Below are 27738 nucleotides of genomic sequence, written 5' to 3'. Positions count from 1 at the left end.
AAACAACACAAGTAATGGATGAAAATGATTTTTATTTGATTATTTGTACATCCCACAAAACTTTAAAGCAAAGTCTACAACACTCACCTTTACATTTATAAACAACTTATTTAGAGAAAGACCTGTACATATTAAAATGCATGCGCTGTCTTGACTGTTACTGCTCAGTCACCAAATCAATAATTGTTACACAATGCAATGGGGATTTTTTTTAAAAGACGTATGAAACATTATTGATCATTGGCTGTCAGAGTTTTAAGCTGTACGCAAGCTGTTTTTCCCCCTTTCCCCTGACTTATTCCAGTCCTCTGGGAAAGACAAGCACATGTAAACTGATAAGGTGCTTTTTGTCAGTGATACAAGAAAATACAAGTACGACTTAAGTCTTCCAGTAAATTGGAAAAACAGTCACGTTTCTTGGAGTCCAACTTACACTAAGTTTTTGAGTCAAGCTGCTGCTCTGAGATTCCCGGTCCTCAGTAATTCTCTTGACAAGCGTATTATCTGTACAACGCAGCACACGTCTTCTTTTCTTTGAATATCTCCCGCTTGTTTGTGTTTTGTGCACCTGTCTTCTACTTGTCACACGCTTTTTTGTGATTGCCTCCTAGTTTCTTTCTTCAGTCTTGTGTAAGCTATTTGTTACATTTCTCTTGTCATTCACTTTCTGAAAAGTTTGTCCCACTTCGACTTATCAGCTGTCCACTCTTTTGTCTCACTTCCCATCTCTGCACATCAAACCTGCCACACACTTCTTTATCTTTGCTTCTTACTCAGCTCTTTCTCACCTCAGAACTCAAATTGATGTCAGGCGTTTTTATTTTTTTATTTTTGGACAACTGACACCTCTCATCCTTTTGGACTAGCAGTGCAGGATCTTGATGAAGGCTTTGCGAAATTCAATGTTGAAAGTGGTGTATATGACAGGGTTGACGGCACTGTTGAGGTATCCCAGCCAGGTAACGGCGCTGTACAGGGAGGGTGAGATGCAGCAGCTTCTGCAGTGGGCCTTCAGTACATGGGTCAGAAAGAAAGGCAGCCAGCAGATAATGAACACACCTTTGAAAGAAAGACAAGACGGGGGTTATGTCTTTGTGTGTCACAGAAATCATTCAAGGATGTAATTTATTAAATATCTTGTCTACTTGTACATTTGTAGTTTGCACACCCTCATAAAACCACTGAGTCAGTAAATACACAGACAGAGGATATCATCTATCCCAGTTTCAGAGTCAGAACTGCCAAATGTCATAAATCACACAACAAAAATGAGCTTGGTGAGAAAAATACAATCAAGTCAGAAGTCATAAATAATAAAGGCCATAAAAACTGCTGCTGTGAATGCTAACATTCATCACTGTTTCTCCAACTGACATAAGGAAAACTTGCTCCAAATTTACATTTAAAATCTTTCATCTGGAGAAATCAAATTATTTTCAGTTATTCAGAATAAAGCCCTCGGGACACATTTCATCTAGATTTTTCTTCATTCTGCCAAAGGTGATTGCATTTCCTTTTGCGATACAGAACTGGCTCAAGGGAATTATTGTACAGTAAACATCTACAGTCACCTTTTATGTATTAAAAAACATTTCATGATTGCTGGTTTTAACCCATATTTTTGGTTTAATTTTTATTTAGTCTTTTATTGCTCTCTGTATGCAATCTCAGCAAACTTGTGAAAATACCTAAATAAGATGAAGGCATCTGAGCAAATGTGATGATACATGGGACAAGCTACAATCAGCTAGGAGTACCCTCTCCCGTGGAGCCATCTCAGGAGACAGACACCTCTGCTTTTAAAGATAAGACAAGAAACTTTCCCTTTTCATAAAGTTTATAGTTAAAGCTGGATTAAATATCCATGAACGTTCCTTTAGTTATGCTGCTATAGGTTTAGACTGCTGCGGGACTTAATGTGATGCATGAGCACTTCTTCCACTCTCACTTTTCACTCTCCACAAGTTTATATACCAGCACACACACATAGACCAAAAAAGACAACAAACATGCAACAGGACAAAGCATGGAGACAAAGAACAAAGAAATATCATTAATCAATGTCATCATATGTTTGTCTAATCACTCTCATGTTTTGTGTTTTGTCCTGTTTCTCTGTGTTTTACTTTTTCTCTTCTCATTAACCTCCGTCACTTGATTGATGCAGTACTGAATACCTTATAGTACACATTGGCGCTATATAAATAAGCCTTAATTAAATTTAATTAACTTTGTTCTGTTAGCTTAGATGTGTTCTGTGCCTTCACTAGATATAGAAGGATATCTTGAAAAACAATGTCATAGAGACTTAGGAATGGTCTGGCTTTCAGGTAGAAAGAGTTTGTGAATGCACCAGTGCACAGTGTGACAAACTACAAGTGAAGATTGAGCATGCACACGTGGTGCAGAGAACACCTCATTAATAAGTCTGCATTTCCCACTGCTTACCGAGCACAATAGCAAGCATCTGAGTCGCCTTTCTCTCCTTCTGCTGTGACAGCCTCCCTCTCACCCTTTCCTTGGTGATGCCCCATTTCTCTTTGCCTGCACTGCGCTCCCTCCATCCCTCACGGCCCCTCATGCCATCCTCAAGGGTGGGAGGACGAGGTGTCAGAGCCGATCGTGTCACGGTTGAGGGGAGAACAGGAGCAGGTCCAACCGAGATGGACAGGGAGATCCGGGGTCGTCCAGATTTCGAAGAGGCCTGAGGAGGAGGCGGAGGAGCCAGAACTTGCTCATTCTGTGGCAGGAAATGACCTGGCTCCACTTCAAGAGGGTGAACCACCGCCTCTTTAACCAGGCTCTGTGTGAGAATTACATAAAAATGACAATAAAAAGAGAATCTGTTTGGACTGAGTGCTGGCTTAAGTTATGACCCTCACCACTTTCTTGCGCTGTGGGGTTGCAGAGGCAGGTCTCAGGATCAGGGTGCACAGCTTCACATCTTCTGGTTGTGTACACTTATTCTGAAATGGAAGAATGCCATGTATATTGAAAAGAAAAGATAATGCAAAAAAGAACTGGAAACTGATATCTCACAGTAAAATATATTTGCTGGTAGGATAAGAATCTAGTGTCATCTTATGGAAATTACACTGTGCATGAGATGAAGTGTGTGTATCTGAAGTTACAAAAGTGTTTTTCAAATATGATGAAGACTGTTGTTGACTTCATCTAAACTTTCTATCTCGTTACAATTGCAAAATGGCTGGAAGAAAACTCAAACTTGACTCAAGCTTGATAAACATTAGTTTGGTATGAAATCTACCTTCCTGTGTCGGTGACCTTCTGCTTCAGCCGCACCTTGCGCAAGCAAACCGTGTCTGCGTCGCGGGGCAGTGCGTCTGCCACGTTTGCGCAGCACCAGGCAGATCTGCGCGTACACCAGCAATGTTACAATGAAGGGAACGTAGAAGGAGGCCACAGATGAGTACACCACAAATGCCGGGTCTGCAAAGCTGCACATGGTGCCTTCACGATTAGCTAATGTGCAGCAGAAAAAAAGAAAAAGGGCAAAGAATGGATATAGTACAGAAGCCTTTAGGGATAATTGCAAGATTTATCTGTCTATGTGTAAAGTACAAAGGCAAAAGGCAAGAGAGGTTAACCTAGGATTTAAACTGGTGCAGAATTTAACTATTATCAGAGCAATCATAAAGACAAGTGAGATGGCACTCAAGTTATCCTAAATAGGAATCTGTGGCTCTGCTACCCTAAAAACTGATGAACAGTCCATCTTAGAAACATGAATCAGTTCTGTTGCACTGATGCACAGTTGAGGTTGGCGGTGGGCAAATCTACTCTATGATAATCATAGTAAAGATGTATGGAAGAGTACAACATATTCAATTATTCTGTATTAAAGGTGCTGTTAACTTTGGTCATCTGTTTCCATTCGTTGTCAGCTGTAATAACCATCAGTTGAATTTACCATTAAACTCATTCATTTCTTCTTGATCTTGAAACTTTTTGGACACCATGTTAAAAATGTTAACTCATGAAGTAAAACGCTGTTTTCATTGGCGTTTCATCAAACCTACATTTGCAAATGGTAAATGGCCTGTATTTGTATAGCGCTTTTACTAGTCCTGCCTAGGGACCCCAAAGCGCTTTACACACCCAGTCATCCACCCATTCACACACTGGTGGAGGCAAGCTACAGTTGTAGACACAGCTGCCCTGGGGCAGACTGACAGAAACGAGGCTGCCATGTCGCGCCACTTCTGGCCAACACCAGTAGGCGGTAGGCTCGAACCGGCAACCTTCCGATTACAAGGCGAACTCCCAACTCATGAGCCATGGGTCGCTTTGCAAGCCACCAATGATGCAATGTGATCCTTTACATTCAAACGCTGGCGCTGGAACTGAATGAAAAGCAATGCACAGAGCACCTTTCAAATGCCGTGCTGTAATCTACGAGCAACACATTTCTGGGGAGAGAGAATATTTTTCACAGTTTGACTTACATCATTTGGTATCTTGCTGCATTTGGACCCACAACTGAGGCTGCCGGATGCCTCTTGCTCACCCTCGCATTACTCTATGTTTCCCCACTTATTCTCAAGTGGCCGCCTTTGAGTTCAGTGTGAGTGCTTTGAAAGCTGAAGTCCTTCATCACCAACTCGTGCTCACTGCAGAGTCAAATGGACTAGACAGCACCAATTCCCAGTGTTTATAGATAAGGAGGTCGGGGTCTGCATGTACCTAGAGGTGGAGTTGGACTATGCTTCTCTACCTCATAGCTCTCCAATAAGGTTAGCTGCTGGGCACCTTCCCTACTGCTACTACTGTGAGACAATTTTAACCATCGATGATGCCAACATATTGAAATGTCACAGCATTATATTTTTAAAAGACGAATAATCAAATTTAAAGACAGTTTGGAAAGACTGTTTTTGTATTAAAAAAAAGAAACAGTTCTATAATTTTAAAGAAAACAATTTACAGCTGAGCACTGAAAAAGTCAAAAAGCATCAGATGACCCTTTACCAGTGTTGTTCAGCCCAAACAGTAAAGGGCAGGAGATGGCAAAAGAAAGGAACCACACAACCGAAATCATCACCGCCACCCTCCTCCTGGAGCTGTATCTGGTGTTGTAGAGCAATGGCATTGCCACCGCTGTATATCTGCAACAATACATACACACAGACACATTAACGCGCCTCCTACACGTTAACTTATGGTTGTGTCTTGACATGCACGTCAATGCAGAGGAAACAAATGTATTTCTGCACCTAATTGACCTCCTAGGACCTGGCGTCCACATATGTGGACATCACATTTTGGGTTGTGCAGACCAAAATATTAAATGTTGCTCCACAAGGGCCTGATATCCATTTACAAGGACATTATGCTGCCACTGTTCTATTGAAAACAAATGCCCTCATATGTGGATTTCATTTTTGTCAGAAACAAAAATCAGGTAAAATATAAAAATCAGGCAATTCTTTGTTTTTACATTCATCAGGTCCCAAACAGCCCAAATAGCAAAGTTCAATTTTGGAACATGAAGCCTAAAGTAAAATACAAAATAATGACTCCACACTAGCTGCACAATCATTATCTAGATTTGTCCTATTTCTTGTTTTGCAGAATACACTGGATGACTTTGCATACAAAGTGCTCGAGTTAATTAAATCACAGCACTTTACCTCACCCCTGTGTCCTTGTAATGGGTCACTTTGGGGGCTTTAAGCCCTGACAGCTTTGCTACTGAATTATATATAAATTACTCTCTGTGGATTCAACAAAAACAATTTAGAGACTATCCTTAGATGCTATAAAAAAATTACACAAGACCAAAGTGGTGCAGTCTAAATGTGTTACTTTGTCAGAAGAATTAGGACCCAATTGCAGACTGTCTGCCCGCTGGGTGTCTGGCCACCTCTCGCCGGACCATTAAGAGGGCATCAGGTGAGGTGGAACACTTAATCAGGTTTTTTATATGGTTCCACTAAAGCAAATACTAATTAGGGTTGCAACTGTGAAAACCTGTCATTACAAGGTGGACAGATAGATGACTGCAGCAGAAAGAAGTTTTTATTTGGCTACTCAGTGACAGCTGGATGATGGCAATGCAGTTTTTAGTGGGGTTTGTATAGGTAATGTATGTATATGCATGCTCTTTGGTTAGCGTTTATTTGCATAACCCAGCCAAAAAAAATATAAAGGTCAAGATTAGGTGGAAGAAATACCATACTGATTTACTGTCATGTTATTTGGTTAAAAATGACTTATATAATTTCAACTAGTTTATAACAGAATAACTTGTTCTCCTGCTGAAAGGGAATTCTCAAGAGGAAGATAAATTGTTAGAATAGAAGTGAGGTGAGCTCAACAATAAGAGGAGACACAAAGAGAAAAGAGAACAAACAAGCAGTAAAGGTGATAATGTGAGAGTAATTTTTAGGCAAGTGTCCACCTGTCGATGCTGATGGCGCAGAGGTTGAGGATACTGGCTGTGCACATCATGACGTCCAGGGTGAGCAGGATGTCACAGTGGATGAGGCTGAATCGCCACTCTCCTACCACCTTCAACAAAGCAAATGAGTTTTACTCACTCATAACTCACTTTCATTTTTTTAACCTGGTATCACGTTTTGTACATTTTTATTCATGTGCAGCACATCAATATTAACCAGGCTGGTTCAAACTTTTGCTTCTTATTGGATAATTCAATATTTAATTTGAGTTTTAATAGTTTAATAAAGATCATTACTTCCTTTTGAAATTTAACTACAAAGACTGTCAGAAAGAAAAAGACAAAGGATTTGTGTTTACCTACTAAATAATGCAGAAATAAGTATTTTGCACTCTAACAGTGACTGCTGTGCACCAAAGGATTTAAAAATAATAATTCAAGTAAGTCCCTTGGATCTAAAAAAAAAAACAATAATTATTCTTGACTAAAACAGAGTAACAGTATTTATAATTATTAAATAATTAATCAGTGATATAATCAATAGCCAATCTGATATGTGACAAAGGTATGTGTTATTTAATAGCCAAAAATGCCAAAACACTTATTGATTCAATCTTTCTTTGAGTAGGTTATAATAAAATAAAGATAAGGAACCATGTAACATTACGTTGACTGATCTTGTAAATGTGAGTGGGTATTTTTGTGTTGTTTGAAGTTCAAAAAGAGGACCCAATATACAGAACACAGAGGCATCACCTACACAAACAAAAAGATAACTTTAATTAAACTCAGGACAAACAAAGGGATATGGTAGGACAGAAAGTGCCCGGAGAACTGATGACAACTAAGACAAATTTCAGAATTCAAAAGAAAAAAAAATCAAGTAGAATAACTAACAGAAAGAAAGAAAAAATAGAATTAAAACAAAGGAAGCATAATAAGCAAAGATACACAACGGAAGCTTTTCTCCCCTTTTGTTAATAAAACACAAAAGGCAAACCAAAATGTGAGAAGACCTGACAGGTTATTCCAAAAGAATATGCGCATTATTAATAAGTCCTATTATTTTCTTGATTACCATACCAATCTTATCCATAATGTTGTTCTGGTAACTTCATACTAACAAAAATGTATTTGTATTGTTCATTTTCAACCAGCAGTCCACAAACCAAAGCTACTGAAATTACTATAAGAAGCTAGACAAAACAGCATATGTGAAATTCTGGAAGGCTGGTTATCAGTCGGCTCATATTCTTATCTAATATATTACTGGTCTCATTTGCTTTGTGTTTGTTCGAAAAAGGCTGAAAACTACCGAACACTCTTATCCTCTTGATTTCCATTGCATCTAAGGATTTGATTCTCTGTTTTTTTTTGTCTTTCTTCTGAACCACAAAAAAATAAACAAGAAAAGAAGGGAAAACAAACACAAGTGCACACACCTCCAGGTATACGCCCCAAGGCATGACCAGCGTGGCCAGCAGCAGGTCAGAAACAGCCAGTGAGACGATGAGGTAGTTGGTGGTGGTCTGCAGGGCACGTTCTCGAGACACCGCCACGCACACCAGCACATTACCAAACACCACGCAGAAGATCAGGAGGACTAACAGCACCGCATAGAAGTTGTATGGTGGAGAGTAGGGTGAAGCAGAGCTGGTGCAGTTGGTGGAAGTCAGCAAAGAGGAAGAGGATGTGGGGAAGGATATGGGGGAGTACGAGGGGTCATTGGTGACATAGACAGAGAAATTATGTTCAAGGGAAGAGAGAGGGAAGGAGGGGGAGGAGGTGTCGTCTGACTTGTTGGGTAAAGTCATCTTGCTCCAGTGAACATGGTCAGGCTGAAAATTAATGACACAAAAAAGCAGGAGAAACATAATTACTGTGGGGCCCTTCATGGCCCACTGTGCATTTGATTCTGTCTTTTAAAATAGATCCAAAGATGAGTGGCTACTTTTTCTGACAGGAAAGGAGAACGAAGGAACGCTTATTATTGGAACTTTGTCTTTGGTCTCACCTCAGACAGACAGCTTTGTAACCACACAAAGGGCACAGAGTAAAGGAAAATCATTGGATACTGCACACTCAGTTTTTTATGTTAGTTTTTAGTTAGTTAGTTTTGACGCTCCCATTATTGCCTGGATTTCTTCCCGCTGCTGTCTGCAGGTGGTTATGCTGCCAGAAAAGGTGCTACGCAATGTTTTCTTGTAAAAAGGAAAACTTATTTAGCTAATCATATTTCTTATATCACAGACAATCAACTTCCATTTAATCCTATAATGCCCTTTGTATCATATATGATATATGAGTTTCTGAGACCTCTATCTCATCAACATGATCAACACTTGCCATACTTTCAAAATGTTATGGAGAAAATTCTCCTTTTTTGTATAAAATTAACATTGTTTTTAACAAAAAGTTGCCAAAAATGCCCAATGTATCAAATGTGATACAAAAATATATATAATAAATATGTAATAAAAATATATCATACGCAACATGATACAGCAAAAAGAAATTGTGGATTTTGTTATAAGGGTTAATAAACATCTAAATTCCAAAGAATTTGAATTTTCTGACTGTTTTCGATAGGTTGGGTCTTACAGGGTTAAAAATTATGCAAAGACAGTGTTAAAAATACTGCAAATCATTCTGGGTTTATGTCTGTATATGAATTAAGAAAGCTGAGGCCCAAAGCAAAGCAGCATCTCTTTGTGTTTCTCTAATGGCTGTCAGTAATAAATATTAACTATGAGACCCAACTTTATTCCTTGATTTTCTATCTCTTGGCAGCAAAAAATTTATTGTTCTGAAAGCATTAATATATGATCCTAAAACACAAACCCCACACTGTAATTGGTGATGTGATCAAATTTTTACCAAGCCTATGTTTCAAATCTGTTTTTATATTCAATCTTTACTCTCAAACTCTTAAACAACAGGAAGTCTGCAGCTGCCAGAGCAAAAACTAAAACAGTCAGGAGCAGGTTATGGTCCGAGGGGGTTGAAAATCAGATGGAAGCCCCACCCCACGTTTTCACTAATTCTTTTATTTACAGCATGTTTTAAGTGTGATATAGATTCTCTGCTGGGGGTGTACCTTTTATATGTGTAGCTTCCTAAAACCACATGAAACACAAACTGTGCATTGCACTGTCAGAGGAATACGTTCAATATTAGTTTGATGCTGTAGAAACCGTATAAAATGTTAGCGTACTTCATTCTAATCTGCTGCTCGAACTCTTTTACACCACTAACCTGCAACCTTTGGAACACAGGATAATGTCTCTGTGTTTTCTGTGGAAAAAGAGTAATATGATCCATGAATTCAGCTTTTAGATTGATTCGTTGCTGCCAACATGACACCTTTCATGTAAACGCATAGGGGAAATTAGACATGCACGAGTTAAAGCAAGCCATCTACTAATTGGAAGATCGATTGTTCAATTCCTGCCTGCTCCAGTGTGCATGCAGTATGCTTGTGCAAGATACTGAACCACAAGTTGCTCTCCAAACCATCCATCAGAGTATTTGCTAGAAAGCACTTAAGTGTAGGAAAAAAGTGCTTGTGTATATGAGGTATTTTGTTTAAAGCCTTTTTAGTAGAGGAGAGTGCTATAGAAGAACCATTTACCACTTACATGTGTAATGTAATACTAACTGAACATCCTAATACTCACTGACCAGCATGCTTCTGAATTAATGACGACACACACACACACACACACTTCATATATAAACTATAATTGCACTGTGAGAGCTTATAGCATTTATAAGCCGTATGGATGCTCATCACTGAGTCAGTATTCGGTTTGTTCTGACATGCCTTCCACCCATGAAAGTTTTAACACAGTCAGTCATATTTGATCAATTATGTATGTATTATCAGTGTTCAATACACAAAGGTTTTACCTACATAACCTGTCCATAGCATAAAAAGAATTATTGATGTTAGGTCAGTGAGAGAAACACTAATCCACATGTGCAATGCATGCATCAGTGTGTTGGGTGAGCTGTGTGAAAACATTAGTTTATTAATTGCCTCGTTTTTGTTTGTATTTTTAGGATGCATTATTCACTGACTGCTCTCTATAAGCCATGCTCTCCCTTTGGCGATATTGATGCACAGTGGTACTGTAATCCACAACTAGTTGATGTAATTCAATTTGAAGGGTGAACTAAGGACGGTGCAATTCTTTTGACCAAAGGGCCATCAGGAGTAGGGTGTTTGTGCAAGCTGTCGCTCAAACCCAGTTTGTGGGCTGTACAGAATAATTCATGAGAAATTGCTCAGAAATAAAGTAATGCTCCATATTTTTGGGGGGAAGAAATGTGGATTGTTGTCAGCATACAGATGAAGTGCTGAGAAATTGATTTATGCTGCACAAGTTTTGCATCATAATGTTACAATCTTTCAATCTTTATGAGAAAAAAACCCTGTCAATTGGGTTTCATGTGAAGACTTTATTCTAATGTCACACTGAATCTGATGGCAGGTTATGTTCTGTAAATGACGCAAATGACAAGCATGTTGTCACGGTCCCCGTGTCTCTCTGGTTGGCCCACGCTGGCTACAGGTTTTGTTGTTGTTAGTTTTGGTTTTTTGTCTCTCCTCCTCCTCTCTGCCTGGGTGGAGCTCATTACGGGCTCTCACTCTTGGCCCACGCACCCCTGTGGATGGTGTCCACCTGCGGCTGATCTGACTGATTTCCCCAGCTGCTATTTAAGGCAGTGGCACAGAGCAGCTCACCGCTGGAACGTCGAACCACCTGAGTTCGTGCTCGCGGCATATTCAAAGAAGAATCGCTTACATGTGTTTTATGTTGTGGAACTAACCTTGACCTTCTGTCTGTAGATTCTGGACCGAATCACCGGACCTGTCCAAGTGGGGCAGTGTGTGGAGTGTTGGAGTGAGTGCGGCTGAAGAGGAGTGCGTGTGTGCGGAGGAGCGGTGGCGGTGACTGAGTGGAAGAGGAAGCGTGTGTGTGTGGATTCCCCCCCCCCCCCCCCTTCTCTCCCTGGAGCCCTGGACCCCCTCCCAACTCACTGTACATATATTTTGCACTAAGGTGATCCCTATTGTAAATAAATCCCCTTTTTGTTTCCTTGAAAGAACTGTCTGCGCGTGGGTCCGTTCAGTAGCCATGACACATGCTCTTTAGGAATCTTTGTTTTTAGGGGAATCATCACCCCAGTATCCTGAAATGACATGTAACACTCATTTGTGTGCCATCAAAAGAATTTATTGTTTGCTGAATGTGGTTTACAACCCAGTAGTATCGACTGATGACGATCTTAATCATGAGCCGCACCCTAATCCTTACCATAAAATGACATCTGAGATCTCAAAACATCAACATCAAAGAGCAAGATGCCCCAAGACAGAGTGCAAAACTAGGAAAAAAGCTATTTGCCAGTGACAGACTGCAGAGCTTCTGTAAAGCTGCTGAAGCACTGCAATAATAAGAATGAGAAGATGAAGTCTTCAAACAATGCTGGGGCATATTTTGTCCCAAGCAACTGATTGTTTGTTTTATTTTTTTCTTGAACTGAACTACAAACGTTACATTGAACCTCAAATACTTTTAACACAAATTATCAAGAAAAAGATTTAACTTGCGAGGAATATTTCATGACTAATAATCTGATCACAACATAAACATTTCCCAGAAGCTTTAGTCACAGAATTATCTCCTGTTTTTAAGCAAAGTAATTCTTGTCTTGCAATCCAAACAAAGTGAGACCTTGGGCTAAAGATGTATCATAGTGTAAAGAATCAGCTATGTTCAGCTATGTCGTTTTAAGAGAGGGAGCACATCACATTGATAGCTGGGATAAATAAAATGACATCTGAGATCTCAAAACAGCCACGACTCATGAAACAGCAGGCTATTAGACACAGCAAATGAGTAAATGAATTTTAATCCTATTTGAAACAGAAAGAGAACTTTTTCTGTTGTTTTTGTTGCAGTTTTTTGCAGAAAAAAAATCTTAAAACCAATTCCAGAGGGAGTCTGTCGCAGAGAACAACCTTAGCTTTGTCGTTTACTAAAACAGACAAATATTTAGCTTTAGACAAAAGAAGGAACGCAATACGCTTAATTAATGAAAACATTAGTAACAACACATCTCATCTAAACTAGCCTTTTCTTTGAAACATGCGATTAGTAGCCTGGTACTGATGTCTTTTTGCAGAGAGGAGACATGATATAGATATATAAGAACTTCTCTTCCCCTCGCTTACAAGTCTTTGGCTCTCTTCTGTTACACTCAAACACAGAGGCTGTACGACAGCATGCAAAAAGCTGCATGAAATATTTATCGGCAACAGGAAGTTGAAACGGACTACTGACTGGCAGCATCACAGTTTGAATTTTCTTGTTAGTCCATGAATGAATTAAGTGAGACTTTTACCACCTTAGCACCACCCGCTCCGTCATGAGCATCACATTACAATTACTGACTGACTCTGACCTCTACTCTGCATTGTTAATCAACCCATATCCTAGACAAGTTCAACTGAACAAATCAATAGACAAACCACTGGCAACAGCATCTAAAGACATCTCAAGTGATTGATTTCACAAGATACAATCAGAGATCTATATGGCAAATTTCCAACCCCCTTGACAATATGAATAGTATAAAAGGTGGGTTTGGTGAGTACATCTAAGCAACATTATCACCTTGAATTAAATTTCTGTCTTTTAGCCTTGATTTAGCCTAACTGGTGCAAGGGAGCCAGCCCAGCGCCAGTCCTACACAGCACATCACTAACTGTTACAGGAAAAATGATTCTATGTTTCTTTACCTTCTTTTAAATGTACAAAGATGCCTTTTGTCTGCCCTCTGCCTATGGTTAGATTAGTTTAGAATTATCTTTTTAGACTTTCCCAGCAAACACATCTTGTTTCTGGGACATATTGTTTTAGATTGTTTTATCTTCCCTAGCTCTCTGCTGACGAGACTAGCACCATATATGGAGTTGTTTTATTTTATCTGTTTATTATTTGTTATCCTGTTCTCACTGTCTCTGTGCTCTGTGCCTATAAAAATTACCAAGCCACTGTGCATGGGGTGAGTTGTTCTTCGCAGCTCACCCGTGTACACGTTTGATAAAGAAAGTAACTTTGTCTCATTGTGTCTTTATTTCTCCTGGGTTTTTTACAGAGTTTTCCCCCAACATTTCTTGGTCCTTCGAGCCGGATCGCCTCCATCGTGTCCCATCTCCGTGACCAGTCCACGTTGCTCGTCTGTCGACAGCCCACACACTAGGTGTGTGATCAAAGACCAAGGGCGTTAAATTCGAGTCTTGGCCAACGTTCTTAGAAAGCGACCCACGGTGGTGGGGCCCGATCGAGGTGGACCAGACCCGGCGACACTGACCAGGTAGATACAGACACACTGACACAATCTTGCGTAAAATCGTATTTTAAATTCAGGGAATTTAAAATAGCGAAAGTAGCTCGTCGCGACTGGAAGCTCCCCACTTCTGTGGGTTTAAAGTAGCTCGTCGGCTGGTAGCTTGGAGCTCGTCGACTGGAAGCTCCCCACTCTTGTGGGTTAGGTTTGGAGCTCTGGGTAGCTCCCCCAGCTGGGTCAAGGGAATAAGTAGCTCGTCTACAGAAAGACTGGCAGCTCCCCTTATGATAAGGGTTCCGATCGCGCGAATAGGTGTGAATGTGAATGTGTGTGTGTATTGTTTTAATTAACGGAGCAAGCTGACTTTTCACGGTCCGATAAGAGACTGAGCTGCTCCTACTGTGTTTTTCTTTTACTGCTATTCACTGACGTGCTGGTGAGTTGAGAGAACGGTCGAGTTCCGTCTCGTAAAGTTCACACCGCTTTTGGAAATAGTCCGAAAGTAGAAGGGCGTGTGAGCAACCACTCTCGTCTCTAATACCAGCGAAGGTGATAGCAGCTGTATTGTGTATATATTACTTAAACAAAAATAAGTAAATACATAAATAAGATGGGTAATCAAGCAAGTGAAATTAAAACTCACTCCTGCTAACGAGCAGTGGTGAGAAAAGAAAAGTCCAGACACCGGCCAAAAACAGTGTCTGTAAACAGAGATTTAAGAAAACAAAATATAAACAGTCAGAAGAACAGAACTCAACTGCCAGTTTAGTAAAACCAGAAGACGAGACACTGTGCAGTTCCCACAATCCTTTTAGTAAACCATCACCCATTCCTGCAGCCGCATCTGCAGCAACACCCATATCAGGAAGAACATAATAATCCCTTATTAGGTGAAAACTAGAGATCAAAGTAGTTTGAAGTAGTTTAAAAGGGTTGAAAACAGACCCCACTGAGTAGATATAAATATAAAAAGTACGAAATAAAGATGAACAAAGGGAAAATTACAGTAGAAATGATCTTTAGAGTATCTGAAATTAATAATAGCAAGGATAACAACCTGTAAAGTGATATTAACAATGAAACACAGTTGGCATGATGACCATGCCCACAATGTATAAAATGAATATAAAGCAAATAATTCACACGAAAATATTTTAATAAAATAAATAAGGTATATTAAGGCTGTGTCACTGTTCAGCCAAGGACAGTGTGTGAAAAGGTAACTGTCTCCACCCTGGGAAAAGGATGATTCTGCAGGTCATCTGAAGCCCTTGATGGATACAAAATAAAATATAAATAATATATTATAATAGAACTGCCTGGTCCGCCATGCAACAGAGAGAACAAATGTGACCGCAGATTGGATGAATTCTAAATTATCTGTTTGCTGAATAAGATGATCCTAACTATCAAATTGGCTCAGTAGTAGTATAGTGGTACACACTGATAAAATATTATAATATGCTATTGCTGTTATATAAGACAAAGGATAATATTAACAATGACATAATATTAATATGAAGAGGCACCTTAATCGGTTATGATGTGAGGTGAATAATTGTTAAGCAGTAGTCTGCATCAAGCTTAAGGTTTGCTGAAACTCAGTGTAATGGCATGTGAGATGAAGACAATACAGAGAATAACTAAACTAATGAAGTGCATAGAGGCACTTGACCAGCTTGAAACCTATCATCCTAGAATGACACATTGCTGAGATATAGAGCACACCTATAATAACAACCAATAAGCAAAACCCTGTAGACAACAGCTACAACTACAGGATTGAGAAGCTGAATTAAATATGTAGACACTGCTAAGCTGATGAGCATGTTACACATTTTCTTTTCTTTTTATTTATTTGTTTCTTTTAGAGCAGAAGCTGCTGTAACACACCAAAAGAAAGACTCTAGGTCTGACCAACCGTCTCAGTCGTGGGCAAAAAGATGACAGTCAATAAAATTCTAAAAGATAATTTATTGACGAAAAATATATCAAGAGATAAAAGATAAAACAGTCCAGTGTCCCACTTATGAATTGTATAAAAACACACAGTCCCAAGGCCAGAGCCAGCTATGCCACACAGCCAAGTTGCACTCCACATGTTGCCTTTAACAGGGTTAGAAGTTGTCCTTGGAGACCCACCACCCTGCAAGCATATAGTCAGTGGTCACTCAAGCCTCTGCAACCCTGCTGCCTTTAGGCTGTGGCATATAATAGGCCCTGGCCTGCACAGAGAGACAAAACGACACACTTAATATAAAATTCATAGCGCAAAACCCATCCATCCCAAACATATCTGATTTCATCACATTACATACCTGCACAGAGAGACAAAACAACACAGCAGTGTTTGTAGTGTGGGCTATATGTAGACCAGTGTATCAGTGCAATCAAGTACACCTGCCTCTAATTAGTCCAACCCCATTCCAGCCATTGGCTCACCAAAAATGTGACAACCACAAAACCACTCCCAACCCAGTGCAACTTCACACAATAATATGGAGCTGAATTAACACAGGCACATTAGTCTACCATGTTACAAGCTGCATGCTATTACAAGCCAACATATGCAGACTTCTGCCTTGTTCGGGTGGCAGCATTTTTCTTTTTCTTTTGTGTCCTGACACGTTTATGTTTTTGTTTTTCTTTGATTATTTTGTTGGTTTTGGAAACGAATTTAAACGAACTTGTGACAATACTTGAGAATCACAGTGACACATAGTGATTAGGCATATGATTGAAAAATGCCTAGGTTTAGAGCTGTGAGCTATGAGCTGTGAGCAATGCAAAGTTAAATATATATATTTGTATAAATGGGAAACAACCCTAACTTGAAAGTTTGAAATGTGTGAGATCCATGCATTGTTTGAAGAACTAGAAATTATCTAAAACTGCCTTAAGTGAAAATGTACAGTTGCATCTATTCTCCCAAACAAAAAAACAAAAAACAAAAAAAGGGAGAAGCATTCTGTAACTTAAAAATAAGGCTGACTGTTGACAACAGACTAAAACACTAATTCGCAGGTGGCTATCAGGAACAGAGAGGCGAGCAAAGTCACAAACACCAAGGCCGCAGACAGCCACGCAGAAACAGCAGATAACATAGAGACAACGCCTGCTAGAACCGTGGAGAGGAAGGTCACTTCACACGAGATTGTTGCGCATGTGAAATACACAAAGATAAACAAATAACCATTTATATAGACAGCCAGTAGGTTTTCTCTGCTGTGCATCATTTTGCAAAAAATCTGGAAAACCAGAGGAATGATTACACCAACCGGAAAACCAGTTCACCATGCCAACCTCTTACAACGCCTACTGACTCTTTCATTACTACAGGCAACAACTTTGCCGACAGAGCAGCAAAATAGGCGGCACAAAAGACAAACATCACATTGATGGCAGTGAACACACATCAGATTCCACTGGATGTGTTGAAAAATGAACAAAAGCAGCAAGCACAGCAGAGCAGGCAAAATGGCTAAAACACGGTGCAGTTCTGACAAACGACTTAATGATGTGTTATGGCAAGCTAGTGTTGCCAAAATTCCCCCACAAAATGGCGGCATTAGTGACTCATGGCTGTACGCATTTGTCAACGGGGGGACTGACCAGTATTGTCAACTCTCATTTCTACACTGTAAATTCTACACTGTAAATTTTGAAACCTCAGCAAAACAATTTGTCAGAACGTGCATGACGTGTCAAAAATATAATGCTCAGGGAAATCTGAGACCACACAATCCATATGGACTTTATTGAGCTAAATGAATGCCAAGGGTAAAAATACACCCTAGTGGTTATAGATGTATTCTCAAAGTGGCCAGAAATCTACCCAGTGAAAAAGGCAGATACAATTTCAGTAGCAAAATGTATGTCTAAGTTGTAGGAAAATAAAGAGATGATTGTAAATGACGAAGAATGTAATGATGTCTATCAAGTGTCTTGCAGATCACAGCCCGGTGACTGGGTTCTGATCAAAGTGCTCCAAAGGAAAAACTGGAGCTTGCAAAATTGCGGAACGACCATCCTGGATCCATCAGAGTCACTGCAGGCGAGTCAGTGAAGCCATCTAAACACAGCTGACGGCAGGCTTGCCCACTTGTTGTGATCTCGCCCGGTGGAGGGGTCAGCTTTCCTGGCCGGGGGGTCTACTCGCGACAGGAGGGTGTGTTCCGTCGTCATGAGGTGGTGGCTCTTAACAACTGCAGCGGCCCTGACCATGGCCGGGCTCCTCATCTTTGCTTCCGTGAGGGACAATAAGTCACGCTATATGAAGAAAAGGCAGACACTGTATGACAAAGGAAAGTACACCAAGTTTCCCCATGGCTATGCCACTAACATTTGGTGGCAGTTTATGAACACTACAGCTTACTTGAATAATAAAACTGACTGCTATGCAAAAACATATACACTTTCTGCCCACCGAGGAACGAGAGGAAGTGTATGGACTGTTCACTCAACGAAACCTGTGCCAGTAACGCGACACTGATGAGCCTCAACTGTCGCTCCAACTACAGCTACCGAATGATACTACAAACAAAGACTCATTACCAGACAGGATGTGCACGGACGGCACCAAGCAGTAAAGGAACCAGAGTTTCGCATCTGAGGAGGAGTGAAATTCTTACAGAGCTTGATCCCCGGCATTGGAGTTGCCGAGGTGCGGGATCACGTGGAAATCAACCGATATGCTCTGCTACGACACATCAACTTAACTAAGGCCCTGGGAACGGCCTTAGCAGGAGAACAGAAGGCCATCAGAACGATGGTGTTGAAGAACACACTGCCACTAGACCTGCTAACAGCATCACAAGGAGGAGTTTGCAAGCTGATCGGGGAAACATGTTGCACTTTTATCCCTGATGGATACGAAACTGGAGGAGACATTTATGAAGCTTTGCAGAATTTGACCGCTCTGCAGAAATATGTCACTGACCACACATCTGGAGCAGCTACACCGCCATGTCTAAGAGTAATGATTTCAAAGATGATAACTACAATGACTGCTTATGTTGCCGTGCCTCAAGAAGAACAGCATCCCGTTGCAATTCTGTTAGAGGAGAACTTGTAATAACTGCTAATGAATGACGTGGTGATTAAAAATGACTTCTGCCTTTTTCAAGTGATCATGCACTGATTAACACATTAGTAGTTTATGCAGGTACAATATAAGGTTTTCATCCTTGTATTTTTTGAAGTTTTCATTTTAAATATGAAGTTTTCATCATTTTACATATAAAGTTTTCAATTTAAGGTTTGCATCATTTTAAATATAAGGTTTTCATCCTTTTATTTTTTGAAGTTTTCATTTTACATATTAGGTTTTCATCATTTTTAAATACAAAGTTTTCATTTTAGTTTTCATCCTTTTATTTTTTGTAGTTTTAGTTTTATTATTTTTTCTTGTTTATTCCACTTGTTATTTCATTTACTATGTTTTTCTTTTTATTATTTTCTTTTGTTTTATTCTTTAGACCAAATGACTTCCATTTCTGCTATGCTGACATTTTGAAAATTAAAAAATTGCTTAAGATACTTAATAAATAACCTTCACAGACAATTGTTGTATACATTTAAAATAAGTTAAAACAGGAGGGAATGTTACAGGAAAAATGATTCTATGTTTCTTTACCTTCTTTTAAATGTACAAAGATGCCTTTTGTCTGCCCTCTGCCTATGGTTAGATTAGTTTAGAATTATCTTTTTAGACTTTCCCAGCAAACACATCTTGTTTCTGGGACATATTGTTTTAGATTGTTTTATCTTCCCTAGCTCTCTGCTGACGAGACTAGCACCATATATGGAGTTGTTTTATTTTATCTGTTTATTATTTGTTATCCTGTTCTCACTGTCTCTGTGCTCTGTGCCTATAAAAATTACCAAGCCACTGTGCATGGGGTGAGTTGTTCTTCGCAGCTCACCCGTGTACACGTTTGATAAAGAAAGTAACTTTGTCTCATTGTGTCTTTATTTCTCCTGGGTTTTTTACAGAGTTTTCCCCCAACACTAACCTTTTTAACCTGCACTAAACTTCTTAACACATATTTTATGCAAACACAAAATTACTATGATTCAGTTAGTTTTTCAAAACATTCAAAAATAAACTTGATTCAGCAACAGAACATGTATAGATCTAAAATCTGGTTTAAAAACTCCAAAATGAATTAGCACATGACATAAGATTTTAAAATCTAGTTTATAAAATTGCAGTCCTTTCCTTTGAAAATAGTTTCATCTCCCTCCCCTGTCCTCTCTTTCTTACAATTTTCTGTATCACTCAGGGTTTCACAATAACATGTTTTTCCCACTCAGAATGTGCCTGCCACTTTAAAAAGGCACCTCTTCTGCCTATATACTGAAGTACCACAACCACAAGTTTATATCTGCATGATGTGCTCTAGGTGTAAGCAGGCCATGGGATGTCATTATTTTCTTATTACTGAGTAACTATCTCCATGCAGTCACTGGAAGCACATGAAAAATTCATTCATTCGACAGTATCAGCCTGCCTATCAGATTTTATTGCTCATTAACTGAAATTGCCGGATTGCTGTTCTGGATTGATCTGACCCACTGTAACCTCTGTATTTGTGTGTGTGTGTGTGTGTGTGTGTGTGTGTGTGTGTGTGTGTGTGTGTGTGTGTGTGTGTGTGTGTAGTAAATGCTGTAAAATATGCAGGAAAAACAATGTTTTTTTTTTCATTCAAGACAATTTGTAGAATCAGCTGCAACATAAATTGCAATAAGATGATTGACAGATCATGGAAAAACTCTTTAGTTGCTATCTTCACTTGCTCACTAGAGAATCACCTGTTTGCAGTACAGATTCTCAGCCAATTTCCTTGACATCTTTACCTGTTTTTGAGCTCACTCTCTCAACACCAAACACTTAAAGCAAGAATATTTAATTAAAACATTTGTTCTTCAAAACTAAACAACTTTCCTGCAGTCATATTTGAGCAACTGTAAACCGAGCTCATCTTACCTCAGTCTCTTTCACAAATTAGTTTAAAAACATCAAAGAGCAAGATGCCCCAAGACAGAGTGCAAAACTAGGAAAAAGCTATTTGCCAGTGACAGACTGCAGAGCTTCTGTAAAGCTGCTGAAGCACTGCAATAATAAGAATGAGAAGATGAAGTCTTCAAACAATGCTGGGGCATATTTTGTCCCAAGCAACTGATTGTTTATTTTATTTTTTTCTTGAACTGAACTACAAACGTTACATTGAACCTCAAATACTTTTAACACAAATTACTAAGAAAAAGATTTAACTTGCGAGGAATATTTCATGACTAACAATCTAATCACAACATAAACATTTCCCAGAAGCTTTAGTCACAGAATTATCTCCTGTTTTTAAGCAAAGTAATTCTTGTTTTGCAATCCAAACACAAAATGAGACCTTGGGCTAAATATGCATCATGGTGTAAAGAATCAGCTATGTTCAGCTATGTCGTTTTAAGAGAGGGAGCACATCACATTGATAGCTGGGAAAAATAATACCAAAATTTAAAATGTTGCACCTACTGCAACAGGGTGGTGAAAAAAATGTGCCTCAAAGCCTAAAATCATAATTAATGTGTGATTGATAAAAACATTGATGAAAACATGAAAACTCCATGTGACCATGACAGATTCTTCTATAAACCCAGATAATGGCCTTTCATTAACTCTAACATGCCTATTCACTCAAAAATGTGTTTTCATGAAGATCTCTGGGCAAGACATACATATGTATTCATTCCGTATTTTTCAATTTGTGATGATAAGAAGATGTAATTATAAGAACTGTTTATTTTTAATGAATATCTTTGTGGAAAAATCCCTATGAAGAACATTTATGTCTAAAAACACACCTATCTAAGAAAAGCAACATAAAATTAACATTCAATAAAAGATTTATTTGCAATTAAACGTTTTTATAAACTTCTGAAAAGATTATTTTTATTCATTATTTTATATTATTTATTTCAGTGTTTGTGAATACCACTGATGTCTCAACCATTTTCTCATAAAACAGTCAACTTCTGCAATGTGAAACATAACAAGATATTAATTAAAATGTAAAAAATACAAGCAGGATACAAAAGGAGAGCCTCAGTGGTTAAAATTATGAATAAGTACACCTATTTGGCTCTGTCTAGTACATGTTGTTAGACCTACTGCCAAACTAAAGTGATAAATTGGGCAGATTTCAGTGATTGGAATTAAAAGGCCGCCATTAATCAGTGCATTGGTTTTACTTCACATTACCGTGCAATCATGTCTGCTAGCATAAACTCTTTTTCACAGAGAAAAGCAAACCATGCATATATAAATACAGCAGCCTGGTTCCCTAAGGTTCCCACTTAGTACAAGCTCGACAACTTCTGGAAATGGATGTTTGTATAACTTGCATATTTGTCATCTTGAATTGAAATGATAAAGTAACTTCTAAGCTTATCACTTTGTCCCAGTGGTGTATATTTTCTCTGATTCATTTTTATTTACGCTCACTGGCCACCTTATTTGTGTAGCAATTCAAGTCCTCGTCAACACAGCTATGTAATCAGCCAATCACATGGCAGCAACTCGATGCATTTAGATATAGAAGCAAAGTTAATACAACCGGCTGAAGTTCAAACTGAGCACCCGAATGAGGAAGAAAGATGACTTTGAATGTACACTCAACAAAAATATAAACGCAACACCTTTGTTACTGCTCCCATTCCCCATGGGATGGACGTAGAGACCTAAAATTCATTCCAGATACACAATACGGCGACGAGCTGGAGTCAGGTCAAGACCCCGATGAGGACGACGGGCATGCAGTTGAGCGTCCCTGAGACGGTTTCTGACAGTTTGTGCAGAAATTGTTTGGTTGTGCAAACCAATTGTTCCAGCAGCTGTCTGGGTGGCTGGTCTCAGACGATCTTGGAGGTGAACCTGCTGGATGTGGAGGTCCTGGGCTGGTGTGGTTACACGAGGTCTGCGGTTGTGAGGCCGGTTGGATGTGCTGCCATATTCTCTGAAACGCCTGTGGAGACGGCTTATGGTTGAGAAATGAAGATTCAATGCACGGGCGACAGATCTGGTTGACATTCCTGCTGTCAGCATGTCAATTGCACGCTCCCTCATTGCTTGTGGCATCTGTGGCATTTTGCTGTGAGACAAAACTGCACATTCCAGGGTGGCCTTTTGTTGTGGGCAGTCTGAGGTACACCTGTGCACTACTAATGATGTCAGATCAGCATCCTGATGTGGCACACCTGTGAGGTGGGATGGATTATCTCAATATAGCAGATGTGCCCACTACCACACATTTGGACTGATTTGTGACCACTGTTTGGGAGGGATGGTTATATTGTGTATCTGGAATGAATTTTAGGTCTCTACGTCCATCCCATGGGGAATGGGAGCAGTAACAAAGGTGTTGCGTTTATATTTTTGTTGAGTGTAGAATGGGTTTTGGTCCCAGACTTTCTAGAGAACAATCTGAGAAGAGAAAATATACAATAAGAACAGCTCTCTGGGCAAAAAAATCCTTGTTGATAACAGAGGTGAGATGAGAATAGATTGCTTTGAGCTGAGAGGAAGATAACAGTAACTCAAATAACCAGTTGTTACAACCAAGGCAGCAGAAGAGCATTTAATCTTGAAGCCCCAGCATACTAAGTATTGTTTTTAGCCAGATCCATCTTCTGTTTCAAATAGGACAACATGCCTTGTCACAATGCTCAAATCATCTCAAACTGGTTTCTTGAACGTTACAATGAGTTCACTGTACTCAGATGGAAGATTCACATTATCGACGTGAAGCTGACAAATCTGCAGCAACTGTCTGATGCCATCATCTCAATATGGACCAAAATCTCTGAGGAATGTTTTAAACACCTTTTTGAATCCCTACCACAAAGGATTAAGGCCATTACTAGTTATGTGTGCGTCATAAAGTGTCCTGTGAGTGTATTTACTCACTATAAATGACAATTACAGCCAGAAAAGCATCCATCCTCTTCTCCTAATCAAATTCAGGGTTGCAAGTGGGCTAGAGCATATCCCAGGGTGAGAGGAGCCATACACTGTACATATTACCAGTCTAACACAGAGAGACAGAGAGCCATTCACACCTACGGCCACTTTAGAATCAACAGTTAACCTTATGTGCACATCTTTGGACTGCTGGAGGAAACAAGAGTACCTGAAGAAACTCACACAGACACAGGGAGAACATCCAAACTCAACACAGCCACGAATCCTGGAATCAATCCCAGGATCATCTTGCTGTGAGGCAACAGTGCTAACCATTGCACCACCATGCACCCTATTTTTGACAAACACAGATGAGCAATGCCACAAAGCACTGAAAATGGAAATATAAAACAAGTGAAAAAGTGTAGAAAAAGTGGAAGTTGGTTTGAAATCCTTTCCAGTTAATATTATTGTAGTGAAAGACGTCTTATTTGACTTACCTTAATACAATTAAGAGTATCACAACAAAAATTAAAGTTGTTTCCAGATAAAAAGTTAACAATGTGGTGGTTTTCAGATTTGTACCGCAGAAGTATCTAATCCTGATTTAAGAATTTGAGCGCATTTGTCAAACTGTAATGAGACAGTTATGTTCGTGCAAGAAGCAACAAAGTGAGACACCCCAGATGTTTCTTGCTAAAAACACAGAAGCCAAAAAACACTCAGCTGTGATTCAAGCAGCTGTTATGATGCAGCACCTTTGACAGTGTTGCTCATTAAAACCTTGATTTACTTTGTGCAGATTCACATCCATGATGTGTAAACTGAGTCTGAGCAACATGAAACCTCGCTCTCTCACATTCATAGAAAATTTTGTGAGAAAACATGGTTGCACTAAAAAGCAGAGTTATACATTTCAAATTCAGAAAGAAGCATCAAACAGACACAATGCGCTTGAAGATAAAAACGTGTGAGGCCACTACATGTAACATAAAGCAAGAGCCAATTTAAAAAGGAAAATTAATTCAAAATCTGATTAATCTCTTTTTTATTAGTGAGCTTAATTTAGATTACTGTGGTGGTTTTTCAACTGTTTTATTATGAACTAAGACAAAGTAACCAGCTTCATCTCATCTGCCCCCAACCCAGCCTCAGGCTCCACATTTGGGCCATGAGTGCTTCGATGGACCACATGTTTAAACATTCATGAGTTAAAATGCATAATTAAACATGGATGGAAACCTGTTTTCCCATATGGTGCGCTATAGGATGTAATGAGACTGATGTGAAAAGACATCAGTAAATTGATCCTGCAGGTTACATTTAGTTTAGTTTGACTCTAATTAACAGGGAAAAAGTAAGCACAGGTAACAGATGTTTTTTTTTGTTTTTTTTTAAATATTATGAACTAATGATACCCAATTGTTGCTGCAACAGTCAAGTTTGTTACTTTTTGTGGGCTATGTAATCAGATTCCAAGTAGCAGTTTTACTACATTATTTAATCAGCTCACTCTTTCAAAACCATGCTGAGTGATGCCCTTGTTGTCCCAACTCAGTAACATTCACAAGCCCTTTTCTCTCTTATCTCCCTCTCCTCCTGCCCAATCTCCTGTTTCTCTTCCTCTGCTGGTTGCTCCTCTCTGGAGATGCTTGACAGGTCTATTACATTCTTGGCCTTGCCTGCCCCCAATTCAACGGCAAAAAAATACGCATAGAAGAGAAAGAAAAAAAAATATGCGTTCAAATTTTCCCTCAGCTTTACTAAGGCTGTGAGTTGGCCTGCTATAAATCTTTTATTTCTTTCACTGAGAGGGAGGAACAAGTCCCAGCCACTGGGAATGGTACGGATGTTCAGCTGCAGTATAATCAGCTCTCTGCTGAGATGAGGCCAGTAAATATTCAGCGTCTTAACCCTACTTCAGCTCCCAATTACTCCCTGAACTCCCTTGCCTCCTTTTTTCATATGTTTTTAAGGAGCAGTTATTGACTTTTGGAAACAAATAAAATCACAGCATGGTTTATTTGTGTATTTTGTTACACAGTGGAGAAAAAAAAATCATTTTTAGTACTTAATTGAGCCACGAAAGAAAAAAAAAAAATATATAGATATATATAGATATATATATATAGAGAGAGAGGGGGGGGGGGGGGGGGGGGTATTTCAATTTGTTAGCTTGTTTAAGAAGGAAACTTTAACTCTAGTTAAAGAAGTTATTAGCATATTAGTGCTGCAATAGGGATTCACAGCCCCCTTATGGTAATATATGGTCAGTCAATAAGTAATAAGAATCTTGTGTGTGGTAGAAATACCAATAAATTGATTAGCAAGTGGGAGAAGGAATAATTTGCACCAATGTGGCACATGAGAGTGTTGCATGAGAAGATGTGATCCCCGGGTGACGCTCCACACCAAAAATAAACATCTTCTATTCAAGAAGCGATTTGACATCTTCTCCATCTTTTATTTAAAATGAGACACTGCAGCGTTTGGAAGCCACTTCTAAGCGACTGCTGAGGATAAACAGTTTCAGTGTGAACAGACTGATAACTGCATCCTCTCCATTTCATTAAGAGTCAAATTTGATTTGTCAAAGTGCCCATATGGCACAAACATTTAAAGTGTAGACATAACCAGGGTTTGCTCCTGTTTACACACTTAACCACCCGTCCCCTGCCAAATCTACAAATTTTCACCATTCTAAAATGCACATTTGAGGGAATACAGCATTACTGAAACACACCCTTCAGCTGTTGAGAGAACTCTAAACAAATATAATGCCACTTTGCAACCACTAGAGGGTATCCCAAATGAGAACTTCAGATTTACAGTAAGATCTGTTTCTGCAATTCATTTGGAGGCAAGTTGATTTTATTTCTGCAACACCCGAAGACTGAGGTAAAAAAACAAACAAACAAAAAAAAAAACCTATAATAAATGAAAATATGGTAAAGTTGACAATCATGCTCAGACTCTCCAATAACAAACTAAGGTGAGTAAATAAATTCACAATTTCAAGCAACCTAGAAGAATAGTTACAGGCTAAAATAACATTACAAACATCTTTTACCGAGATATCTGAAAATACATCGGCAGAAAAAAAAAGAATGTAAACTATATAATACTGTGAATCATACAGCTACTGGAGTCTTTCTATAAGACTTTCTTTGACAGGACTATTATGGAACAGAGCGAATGAATATGTAGTTTTTGCAATCAGCATTATTATTATTATTATTTTAATAACGGAAACAGGAAAACTTCAGTGTATTTATGAAAAAAAAATGAAAGCATTAAATGAGCAATAATACGAGACATACCTTTTGAGGCATGCCTTGACTTTATTTTGAATTCCGGGTAATAAGCACTTATACACTCCAAACACGTATTAACCCAAAATCCAAGCCGTGATTTTATTTCAAAAATAAAATGTCACCATGCCCCTGCTGGCGTTCATCCGCAAAACGAACTTGTCAATCTTCTATATTGGAACCAAGAAAAATCATGAAAAATCACAGAAAAGCGTTGAAAGCATGGCAACAAGTTCCCCTTAAGACGCTGCCAGTCCTATCTGAACTGACAAAGGTTTCTATATTTAAAAGATAAAATAAAAAAAAATAAAAAAGAAAGAATAAATCTGCTTTTCAATTTGGTTTAAAGCGGTTACTTACCCTATGGTGCTTCAGGTGCTCACATTTAGCTTCGCTCTCCTCTCAGGAACAGCACTGGCGAGAAATTGGCTGTCCGTCCGCGGCATCCAATCAACAATTTACGGCAGACCTTCCCCTAGATTGACCTCAGTCGGTGGGCGTAAACACCATCAGGGGTAAAGTCCCCCTCCTCTGTCGGGTCAGTGCTGCGGGGGTCTGACAGGAGATGGAGGACGATGGGAACAGTTTGAGGAGAGAAGAAGAAGACGAAGAGGAGAGGAGGGGTTCGTGTAGGTTTCACAGTTTCAGTTAAGAAATAAATCACAGAGCCAACTTGCGCTCACAGCAGACAG

At 39.2% G+C, this 27738-nt stretch overlaps 1 protein-coding gene across 1 annotated transcript; it reads right to left on the bottom strand.

The window, feature by feature from the left end:
* Positions 1-801: 801 nt before the first annotated feature.
* On the bottom strand, positions 802-27738 carry drd2l (dopamine receptor D2 like). The gene is made up of 8 exons (XM_085471985.1): positions 27407-27738; positions 7864-8259; positions 6422-6531; positions 4990-5126; positions 3269-3483; positions 2883-2966; positions 2449-2803; positions 802-1059 (listed from the first exon to the last, which is right to left on the bottom strand). Exons 2-8 carry the CDS (start codon positions 8233-8235, stop codon positions 863-865), a joined length of 1470 nt encoding a protein of 489 aa, XP_085328111.1. The 5' UTR covers positions 8236-8259; positions 27407-27738; the 3' UTR covers positions 802-862.

The sequence above is a fragment of the Copadichromis virginalis genome, linkage group LG11 (assembly GCF_057382275.1).
Source record: "Copadichromis virginalis isolate Kocher_CV1m ecotype Utaka linkage group LG11, C_Virginalis_male_GT1.1, whole genome shotgun sequence".
NCBI lineage: Eukaryota > Metazoa > Chordata > Actinopteri > Cichliformes > Cichlidae > Copadichromis > Copadichromis virginalis.
The sequence above is the reverse complement of the archived record's forward strand: the minus strand, read 5'-3'. Positions and strand labels throughout refer to the sequence as shown.